At 48.8% G+C, this 11826-nt stretch overlaps 1 protein-coding gene across 1 annotated transcript in view; it reads right to left on the bottom strand.

Annotated features, from left to right (window-relative positions):
• Nucleotides 1–6700: 6700 nt before the first annotated feature.
• Nucleotides 6701–11826, bottom strand: part of LOC115322204 (phospholipase A1 1-like) — an 80020-nt gene continuing 74894 nt past the window's right edge. The window contains exon 7 of the mRNA XM_040208812.1: nucleotides 6701–6933. Within this exon, the coding sequence (XP_040064746.1) occupies nucleotides 6701–6933 (233 nt within the window). The remainder of the gene's footprint in view (nucleotides 6934–11826) is intronic.

The raw sequence follows: 11826 nt of genomic DNA, 5'->3' as shown, positions 1-11826 counted from the left end.
GACGAAGAAGGACGTCTATCCGCTCCCCCGCATCGACGATACGTTAGACCGACTGCGCCACTCCCGATATTTTTCGTCGATGGATCTGAAGAGTGGCTACTGGCAGATTGAAGTCGACGAACGCGACCGGGAGAAAACTGCCTTCGTCACTCCCGACGGACTGTACGAATTCAAAGTGATGCCTTTCGGGCTTTGTACTGCGCCAGCCGCCTTCCAGCGTGTCATGGACACCGTGCTGGCAGGTCTGAAATGGCAGAGCTGCCTCGTCTACCTCGACGACGTCGTGGTATTTTCACGAGATTTCGACGAGCACCTGAAACGACTTCGAGCCGTGTTTCAAGCCATCAAGACCGCCGGCCTGTCACTCAAGCCAACAAAGTGTCGATTCGCCTATGGTGAGCTTAAGTTCCTTGGCCACGTCGTGAGCAACAAAGGTGTTCTCCCTGACCCTGAGAAGACCCGCGCCGTGGCTGCATTTACGCCGCCGTCTGACAAGAAGGCCGTGAGAAGCATCCTCGGACTTTGTGCCTACTACAGACGATTTGTTCGGGACTTCGCCAAGGTGTCCGCACCACTGACGCACCTCACGAAGGACGCCGTAAAGTTCGAATGGACAGACGAACACCAGCGGTCATTCGATGAGCTGAAACGAAGACTCCAGACGCCCACGATTCTTGGCCATTTCGACCAGTTCGCTGATACAGAGATTCACACGGACGCCAGTAAGACCGGACTTGGCGCGGTGCTTGTTCAAAGGCAGGATGGGGCAGAGCGAGTCATCGCATACGCGAATCGGACGCTGTCTAAGGCGGAGAGGAACTACTCTACAACTGAAAAGGAGTGCCTTGCTGTCAAATCAAATCAAATCAAATCAAAGTTTATTTAGACAACCGTCGAGGAATACAGCTGTCTGGGGGGCCGTCACAAAAGGCATCGACATGCCTGACAAGGCGACAGCACCCCGCCATCTCCACGTTCAGACAAAATGAAAGACTTAGATGACGAAAACTACTTGATCATGAAAGATCAAACATAAAATCCCATAAGCGGTACAGAACACTGTAAACAAAGAGAAAACAATGAACTAAAACCAGACTCTCCCCCACGTAAGACAAACAACAACGAGACACATCAATTTTTATGCCTGCACAAACATGACAAACAAAGGGGCCACAAACAACAACATAGTGCAGCCAGCCAGCCATCTCTACAAAGATATGCTGCACAAAAAACAACATACGCGCACAAAAAAAAAAAATACTGACAAAAAAAACATGTTGTTTTTGAAGGGACAATAGATAGACATTTATGTTTTTCTTTAAAGCTTGTATAGACATACCTCCAAGAATAATGGTCATGAGATCAGGGTGGTCATTCAGAAGTACAGGTATTTGATAATCTAATTTTTGTATGCCATAGTTTGTGCGTATTTTTTGCCTTCTGTAGCTGGTGTGCCGAAAATTGTAGGGATGATCTGTCCAAAGTTACGTACTGAAAAAGACAGTTGGTTCTCATTTGATTTGATTATAGATTAATAAAGATAATTTTTTATGTATAACATTTTTGTAGTCAATATTCGGTGCTTTCTAAAGAGCGGAGCAGAGTGACTCCGGTACGGGGCATTTTCGACCAAGCGCAGGACCTTTTTCTGCAATATGTGCAGGGTTTCTATATTTGTTTTTACTGTGGTCCCCCATACAAGGAGACAGTAGTGAAGACGTGAATGAACTAAGGTATAATATAGTTGTTTTTTTACCCAGTGAGGCAGTACCTTTTTAAGTCTATAGATAATGCCGATAGAGCGTGAGATTTCCGCTCTTATTCTGGGCAATAACGAAGTTTCGCCCATATCTGTATGGAAGCCCTTTCCGCGTGGTCACGGACCACCACTCGCTCTGCTGGCTCGCGAATCTGAAAGACCCCTCCGGACGCCTCGCCCGGTGGAGCCTACGGCTGCAGGAGTTCGACATGACCGTTGTGTACAAGTCCGGCCGGAAGCACCATGACGCCGACTGTCTGTCAAGAGCTCCTGTCGAGGCCGGTCCTGCCTGTATCGAAGACGACGACGATGAGTGTTTCCTCGGCGCTTTGGACGTCAGCGACATGGCAGCGCTCCAACGAGACGACCCTGAACTGCGAGCGCTCATCGAGCACTTAGAGGGACAAGCGAGTTCGGTTCCCCGTGCTTTCTTAAGAATCCTGCATACATTCTCCATGCGGCGAGGGGTGCTGTACAAGGAGAACTTCGTCAACAACAACACAGCATGGCTGTTGGTTGTTCCAGCCAGCCTTCGAGACGAAATATTCCAAGGATGCCATGACGACCCAACGGCTGGACACCTTGGCTACAGCAGGACGCTCGCCAGGATTCGAGAAAAGTACTACTGACCGAGGCTACCGAAGACCGTTCACCTATACATTTGATCATGCCACGAGTGTCAGCGACGCAAGAAACCGCCAACGAAGCCGTCAGGACTTCTGCATCCGATTTCTCCCCCGTCTATGCCATTCCAGCAGATCGGAATGGATTTACTTGGCCCTTTCTCATCATCAACGTCGGGAAACCGCTGGATTATCGTCGCCACCGATTATCTCACACGGTACGTCGAGACGAAAGCCCTTCCAGCAGGCACGGCTGTTGAAGTCGCCAAGTTTTTCATTGAGTCCATTGTCCTCCGGAACGGCGCCCCTGAAGTCCTGATCACAGACCGTGGATCTTCGTTCATGGCCCAGCTGACGCAAGAGATCCTTCGTCTCAGTGGCACCGGCCATCGTCGAACCACTGCATACCACCCGCAGACCAACGGGCTGACCGAACGGCTCAACAAGACAATCGCCGATATGATCTCTATGTACGTCGACGTAGAGCACAAGACGTGGGACGAGGTGTTGCCCTACGTCACGTTCGGCTACAATACGGCCGTTCAGGAGACCACTGGATTCACCCCTTTCCAGCTGGTACATGGTCGGAAGGTAACGACCATGCTGGACGCAGTGCTACCCCATGAGCCATCTGAGAATGAGAGCGACGACGCCCAGGCGGTTGCTCAACGCGCCGAAGAAGCCCGCCAGCTCGCCCGACTCATGATTCAAGACCAGCAACGCGTCGACGCGGGCCGCTACAACCTTCGTCGCAGGGACGTTCACTTCCAGCCCGGAGACAGGGTGTGGGTGTCGACGCCCATCCGTCGCCGCGGCCTCAGTGAGAAACTGCTGAAACGGTACTTTGGACCATACAAGGTACTTCGTCGCCTCGGCGAGCTGAACTACGAGGTGATGCCCGACGGAACAAGAACATCATCACGCCGCCCACCACGACCTGAAGTCGTCCACGTCGTGCGCCTGAAGCCGTACTACGCTCGATAGGACGGTGGATCTTATGTGTTTCAAATGACTCGTTAGTTTGCCGTTCTTTTTATGTGCTTTGTTTTGTTTTGTGTTGCATCGAGGCGATGCACTTTTTAAGGGGGGGAGTAATGCCGCGCGCCAAGTAGGCAGCGCGGCCGTAGCCTAACGGTTATCGCGCTTGCCTCCCACGCGAATGGCCAGGGTTCGATTCCTGGCCGTGGCTACGCATTTTTGTTTACACTGTAATGTGATGTTCTAGTGAATTCGAGAACCGTCTAGCTGATTCGAGGTTGGAATGTTCTACGCGTCGAACCTTCTACATCGAATGCTCCAGAAGCCAACGCGTGTACAAAAGCGGCTCCGCCTGGCAAGCAGGAGTCAGTTTCGCCCCAGCGCTCGACTCTGCTGTCTCGCCGACTTCGACGCCCGCGACGCTCTGTTATTATCTTTTGTACCCATTTATTTTTGGCACAAGTTCGCCACATTAAACGTTTATTTCTTCCCTTTTATTTCCTGTTTTTTTGGTCACCACCCGTGACATTTTCAACATGACACGTGACATTTTCAACATGAGTTGAAGCTTGAGGGCGTCGGTGGGGGGTTGACGACGACTTGAAAGTTTGTACCTCCTAGGTGCTGCACCGAGAAAATGTCAGGCAACCCCACAATAGCGGATTCCCCATCAATGAGGTCGTCCGCCGATGTGCCTACTGGCACGACAACGTCGAAAGCGTGCGCTTTCGGCGGTGGATGAGATGGCGTTGATCCATGGCAGTCGGCACCCTCGCCGAGGAGCTCAACGAGACGCGATCAGGGACCGCGGAACGCAGGCCCCAGACGAGGTGATCTCGGTAACCGGCAATATCGGTAATTTTGACCACTTTCATGGTTACACAGTTTCGGGTTGAATTCGGAGTCACCCTAAACAAGCGTCCAGGAGTGCCTAAGGACCTGTCGTATCACTTGTAAGATTTCTCGTCAATGTCAGCGTTTTCGGTACTCTGCATGCTGTCCACCTTTCAACCTGACTGAGCTGCAAAAATCTCTTACATTATTATCATTCTCTTACAGATGCAAAGACGCTGATATCAAATTAGAAACTCTAAAAATGCTATAAACAGTCCCGCGGACTCCGAGCTAAATCCTGGTTTTTGTTGTTGTGAATTCTCAACTTTTTTACGGAATCCCTGTTAAGACAACAATCGCGAAAATGATCATATAGCAAGAGATTTGTGCAGCTCAGCCAGGTTGAAAGGCGGATTGCATGTACAGTATAAAAAATGCTGACATTGACGATAAAATTTAAAAGTGATCTGAGAGGACCTTGGTGGTGGGGGGGGGGGGGGGGGGGGGGCTCTATAAGGTGCTTGTTTAGGTGATTTAGGTGTTGTTCAGACATTGTTGGGACGTCTCGCTCTCAACGTACAAAGAACCTCCCGGGGAAAAAAAGACGAACTGACGTCTAATAATGTCGATGACGTAAAGGTGCGACTCGGACGTCGTTGGGACGTCTCGCGCTCAACGTTCGAAGAACCTCCAAAAAAACAAAAAAAACACCAAGAACAACAACAAATATTGTCGATGACATTAAGGCGTTGCTCAGGACATTGTTGGGACTTCTCGTGCTCCACGTTCAAAGAACTTACCGGAGAAAACATAGAACTGACGTCTATTATTACCAATGAGGTCAAAATGCTGCTCACACATTGTTGGTACGTCTCGCGCACAGCGTTTGGAGTACCTCCCGAAAAAAAAAAAAAAACGTAGAACTGACGTCGATGGCGTCAAGGTATTTCTCAGGACATTGTTGGGACGTCTTGTGCTCGACGTTCAGATAACTTCTAAAAAAAAACGTAAAATCGACGTCTGTTAAGGCCCGTTCGCACTCTTGCGATGTATATCAATGATTGTATTTAAAAAAAAAAGTTGACCTTAGAGAGGTTAGAAGGGGCGGTCGCCCCCCCCCCCCCCCCCTCCCCCCTAAATCCGCTCCTGGAACACCCTGTATTCTCTCCTGATTTGTTTTCAGGCGATGCACTTACTAATACCACGCGATCTTTTGTTTCAACAGAATGTATTGCCGTTTTAGTCATCTTGCTTACTACGAAAACAAGATATTAAAACGCTATATTAAACGGAGGGAAGCGCGCTGGCCGAACACGTCGAGAAGACGAACCACTCCATCGACCTTGACAACAGCTCCATCCTCGGAACGGAGAAAAACTGGCGGAGGCGCCTTCTGTTGGAGTCTTGGCATATTCAATGCACACGTGGCAACATAAACCGGTCGACGGGGACCCTTCCCAGCAGCTACGTTTCGGGGTTAAGAGGGATAATCCGGAAAACACCCGGGGGTGTTCGGGTTCGTGGGCAGGCCGTTCCGCGGGACAAAAACAGTCACCCGTGATCAAGGGACCGAGTTGGTCCCGAAACGTCGGGATTTTTGTTTTTTAATAAAGCTTGGTTAGAGTTTCAAAGGTGAAGATTTATTAATCATTCCTAACCGGACGGATGTCCGTCAAAAATGTTTACATTTAAGATATTTATTTAGTACACATTTTTTCTTTGTTAGTATAGTTGTCGAAAAACTTTTCGCAAGCGTTTTAATATCAGAGAAAACAAACAGAAAAACTGTTGATTGCAAGAAAAAAAAAAGAAAAAAGAAATTGTTTGGAACGAACAATAATGACTGATGGAGGTATGTACTAAGGTCTACCGGACCGTAAAAGTTTTCTTCAGTTCTCTTGTCCATGACACCTTAAAAGCTAAAGGCAGTCTTGTCTGTTTCAGCCCCCCCCCCCCTTCCCCCCCTCCCCCCTTGCATATTCAAGCACTCGTCGCCGGCTATTCGGCTATCATTCAAGTTTGTTTTGCGCGGGCAGTAAGAAAACGGTGCTGGGGATTGAGTTAAAAGCTAGTACATACTGCATAACTGTATGGTAGCGAACTATTAACCGAAAAGGATGTTCGCGTGTTTGTTTGTTTCGGGTTCATCGACACTCGATTTCGGTTCGCATTGAGCGAGTGCCAGTGACCCGGTTTCGTTACATTTTATTTTAACGTCAGACTTATAATGCCTAGAAACGGTGTCTTTTCATGTTTCGCGTCCGGTTCTTGGTCCTTTCGTCGCCCTGATTGGGATTAGGCTTAATTTTAGTAGGGAAATCAGACTAGTTAAATGCCATATTAGCTCGTCGCAAATTGGGACTACAAATGAACGACGAAAATTCATCTCAACAGGCAAATAAATATAAAAGTAAGTGGTCGCTATACATGAATAGAGTTTCGGTGTTTTTATTTGGTCCAATATTTGATCTGACTTTGATTAGGTGTAAATTTTAATGAACTCTCGTTACCACATTTTGCAATACGGGGGTCTTCCATTTGTTGGCAGCATCTGCGCACCCCGTCCTAGTGCGTCCTTGCTGCTGTATCCCATTTCGGATTTGTCACTTTGGTTTCTTATACACGCGCTCACGCTGTCCTGTAGCCCATTGATGCAGGAATACGAAACAAACTTGCAAGGTTCGTCCGTCAGTGATTCTACGAAATATTCCGCCGATCTCCTGTGACTGCAGCCAATGCCTGAAAAGGAAAGTTACGAATTGACTGATAATAGGAAGATAAAAATTAGTCAGCTTACTCTCTTATACACTTTTCATCGTCCTACGAATCAGTTTTGTACATATACATTATATATATATATATATTGTGAGCGTGAAAATATAGGTGTATTAAATGAGAGGATGTACAAATACAATGCTCTTCGACCATTGTCAATGTCCTTCGGGGAACAGACTGCGCATGCCCAATGCACCTGCGTGAGGCTTCTTCTTTGTCCTCCATTTCTTTCCCAACAATATACACGGTGATTCAAGGAGAGGCCAGGCTCTTTAAATCGACCAAAAAATGCGGTTTCTTAACCTATCGCGCTACGACCCGAAGGAAAAATCCATCAATGTAACGCTGTTTGGCAGTCAATGTTTTCTAGTGGACCGCTGACTGTGCCTGACTGTACGTCAAGCATGTCTGATTGGCCAATAAGTTACCCTGACCGACAGTCAAACCCCAGTCACACCCCGCTTGTCGGCTTTCTGATGGTTTCCTGGTGGCAGTCGGCCGCCGCGAAATGCCATCAGGAGGTCTTGGTGGTGATTCTGACTGTACATCGATTGTCTCTGACTGTACGTCAGAAAGCTTTGACGTGCAGACAGACGTACGGTCAAAGGACGTAAAGTTCGTTCGGATACCACTATTTCGTCAAATCTATGAATACGAAAAGTAATCTATGCACGAGAAAACGATTTCGGGACGTGAGCCCATAAAACCGCTGACGTTAGAGATATGACACGAAACCGACCGACAACCTTGATCAGAAGCCCGCCGAAGCGCCGAACACGACACTTCGCACTTCGCCACTTCGTTTCGCCCATAGAGGCTTCGCCGAGCTTTCATGAACGATCGCTCTCGACTCGTTTTGTTTGCCCGCTTGCTCCAACCTGTCGATCCTGCCCGGGCTCTACAATGTCTTATGTTTTAGTAGAATTTCTACTCGACAAGACCCAGCCTGTTGTGAGTTTCGACGATGTAAGGGACTTTAGCGGTGTAGTTGAAGACGACAAGCTGTACCAGGTCTACTGGGCCGGTGACGCGCGAACAAAAGGATCGTTCTACGACGCGAAAGTAGTCTACATGGCAGGTGAGTAGAACTGAAGTACGGCGAGTGATGTACGAGTGCTTTGCATAACATGCTGACGACTTAACTGCATTTGCAGCCGAAGCATCTCGTATAAAACGAATAGTCAAATCAAATTTCTGCAGCGGTGGCGTAGCGTAGTGGTTAAGGTGCCCGATTTGTACGCAAGTGGTCGTGGGTTCGATCCCCGGTTGTCCTGCTTATTTATTTTTTTTTTCTCGAACATTTTGTTTTATCGAGGCATTTGGCGATATTTATGAGTGCGTATAGCTTTACTCTTATATAAATGCTGCCCTTGTTGATGAAATTCCCTTGGCAGTGGCAGTCAGACGTCATCTGATGGACCATCAGATGACGTCTGATGGTCCATCACGTTCCACCAAGGCTGCTGACTGGCAGTCAGTGTCCCAAATTACGTATCTTGATGGAATTTTCAATAGGGGACTTTGTGCAGCGTTGCCCACAGATGGTGCATTTTTTCTTTTGTAAAATTTGCAAAGAAAAGAAACCTGAGGAAAAAGTAAAGAAAGAAAATGCGTAGCTTCTAAGGAAACGCAGCGAAGCCACCGATCTTCAAACAACACGGCGCCGTTTCGCACGGGAGACAAGAGATGGCGCAAGCGGTCGCGACGCCAACTAGGGAGCCTCCCTAACGCCAACCGCCGCCAACGAACGAGTATACGACGCCGAGAGCCGGCGTCTTTAGCAGAAAAGAAACTGCAGTTCCTTGTTATTCCCGAGCATGTTTTTGTTTCTGCTACTGTCGCCGCCTGCGGAACGCGCGCCGCTGTTGAGTCGAAAAGATCGTATGCTGAAGACGTCGGCACTCGGCGCCGTATGCTCGTTCGTTGGCGGCGTTCGTTGCGCCATCTCTTGTCTCCCGTGCGAAACGGCGCCGTGTTGTTTGAAGACCGGTGGCGTCGCCTTTTTCTTTCTTTACTCTTTTTTCAGATAAGTTCGCTCTTTGCAAATTTTACACAAAAAAGAAAACACCATCTGTGGGCAACGCGGCACAAAGTCGTAGCGTGATAGGTTAAGAAATTGAATGTTGCGGTCGATTTAAAGAGCCTGACCTCTTCTTGAATCACCCTGTATATATGTATGTATGTATGTATATATATATATATATATATATATATATATATATATATATATAATATATATATATATAAACGGACATATGCAGGTAAATGAACCGTACTTAATCCAATGAATCAAAGAATCAAAGTTTTCAGGAACCCGCCGAAATAAAAAAAACGGCGGAGCCAGGATTTGAACTCTGGGCCCCAGAGTTCAAATCCTGGCTCCGCCGTTTTTTTTGGCTTTCGGCGGGTTCCTGGAAACTTTGATTCTTTGATTCATTGGATTAAGTACGGTTCATTCATCTGCATATGTTCGTTTATATACTCTTCGGAGACCACGTACGATGGTGTGAAGTGCCCGTGTTATATATATATATATATATATATATATATATATATATATATATATATATATATATATATATATATATATGGTGTGTTTTTTATTCTTGCAGATTTGTTTAAAAAAAAAAAAGACCGTGAAAGCTACACTGATGCGGTTTGAGCGAGTGAGTTATACGGGTGGGTATAAGTCGGCTAATTAATTAAAATTCACTAATTAACTTTTTAATTAGTGAAAATAGACATGTGGTTCCAAATAGAAACTTGCTGAGCGTTATTGAAAACCACTAAATGAGTCATTTTTAGAAAGAATTTGAGCGCGTGAGAAGCGCAGTAGTGCCCTGAAGTTACCACTTGTGGAGCAGGTACAACTGTATGGGGCCAGATAAGAGACGGAAAAATGGCGCGGGCACCTTACCGAAACCGCTAGCCTTGTACCTGCGCCGAGGGACATCCTGTCCCTCACATTTTGAAGAAAATGTTGATACCAACGCACATTACAACTTTCTCTTTCAATTTACAAAACGGGACACTCCCGCTTAAAGACCGACGTACACTTCGCGCTTTCCACTCTTGCCCGCCTCCTCCTTTCCTATATCCTCTCCACTTTTTATCTTGCCCCAACTTGACTCCTCTCGCAGCTTTGGAGAAGGGAGCCCTGAGAGGATTATCTGCCCTGCAGAAAACCGAGGTTGTACGTTGGCCTTTAAGACAAGGGTATACAATACAAGGATACCTTTGTGCCCTGGGCTGTAAACTGGCTTTTTGTGTAAGCAACCGGAGTCCATTGAACACTTGTTCTTGGACAATTGGGACGCTGTGTTCTATTAAAAAAATTCTACAAAGGACTTTAAAAAAATAAAGAAAAGCTTTTGTTAAACACACGTGTGATACCTTTCCTACCAGTCGAGAAAACCGAGTCTGTTTCATATTGCCGCGCGCGCAGCTGGCGAAGTAGGCAGCGCGCGCGTGGCCTAACGGTTATCGCGCTTGCCTCCCACGCAGAAGGCCAGGGTTCGATTCCTGGCCGCGGCTACACATTTTTGTTGACAGTGTAATTTGATGTTCTTGTGAATTCAAGAACCGTCTTGCTGATTCGAGGTTAGAATGTTCTACGCGCCGAACATTCTACGCCGAACGATCCAGAAACCAACGAGGGTACATGGGATTCCGCAAGGCGAGCGGAGTCAGTTTTCGCCCCAGCGTTCGACTCTGCTGCCACGCCCACGACGCTCTATTATTATCTTTTGTACTCTTTTATTTTTGGCACAAGTTCGCCACATTAAACGTTTATTTCTTCCTGTTCATCTATTGCTTTTGGTCACCACCCGTGACATATTGGTGGAGGTGCGGGGTAACGCATGCCCGTGCAGCGTTCCCCTCCGAGGGTTCGCAGTGCAAGTCCGACGCCAAGCCCACGAAGAACCGACGAAGGCACTACCGAGATCCGGTTCCGTCGTCGCACCCAAGGCCTACACCCGGAATTCGGACTTCTGCCGCCCAGGACCAAGCAGCCAACGAAGCCGACGATGGCCGACCAGTCGCCGACCCCCGCCGCTCCTGCCGTAGTCTACCTGCCCACCGCTCCCCGTACGCCGACTCCCTTCCACGGCGAGCACCATGAGGATGTCGAAGACTGGATCAAGCACTACGAACGTGTGGCGCGGCACAACGGATGGACTGCGGAGCAGTGCCTCCAGAACCTCTACTTTTCGCTGGAGGGTACTGCGAGGCATTGGTTCGAGAATCACGAGGCTTCGCTTACGTCGTGGGACATCTGTGTGGCCGAGTTGCAGCGGACGTTCGCCACCCTACACCGACGGGAGAAGGCAGAAGATCTCCTCCGAATTCGAACGCAGGGCCCCGACGAAAGCGTCACAAGCTTCGTAGAGGATGTCCTCCGCCTGAGCGCCCGTGCCGACCCACGAGCCACAGACGACAAGAAGCTGCGGGTCCTCATGCGCGGGGTGAGAGACGACATCTTTGGAGGCCTCGTGCGCAACCCGCCGGGCACCGTCGAAGCCTTCGTCACCGAGGCGACAAACATCGAGCGCGCCCTCCAAGCGCGCGCTTCCCACTACCAGCGACATCCAAGTGTCGCTGCAACCGCGCTGCTTGGCGGCGAGAACGCTCCTGGTACGGACATCCGCGAAATTATCCGGGAAGTCGTCCGGGAGGAACTCCGCCAGTTGCTGCCAGCCGCAAGTCGTCCAGCGACACTCTCCATTGCCGAGGCTGTGCGCGAGGAAGTACAACGGGCGCTCCAACCAGAGGTTCCCGTCACCACGGTGGCACCGGAGGAACCGACGTTGAGCTACGCTTCCATAGCCCGACGACCGCCGCAAGCTCCCCGCCAAG

This window comes from Ixodes scapularis, unplaced genomic scaffold, assembly GCF_016920785.2.
Source record: "Ixodes scapularis isolate PalLabHiFi unplaced genomic scaffold, ASM1692078v2 PGA_scaffold3__209_contigs__length_174095766, whole genome shotgun sequence".
Taxonomy (NCBI): Eukaryota; Metazoa; Arthropoda; class Arachnida; order Ixodida; family Ixodidae; genus Ixodes; species Ixodes scapularis.
Note: the sequence above shows the minus strand (reverse complement) of the source record. Positions and strands in the feature narration are given on the sequence as shown.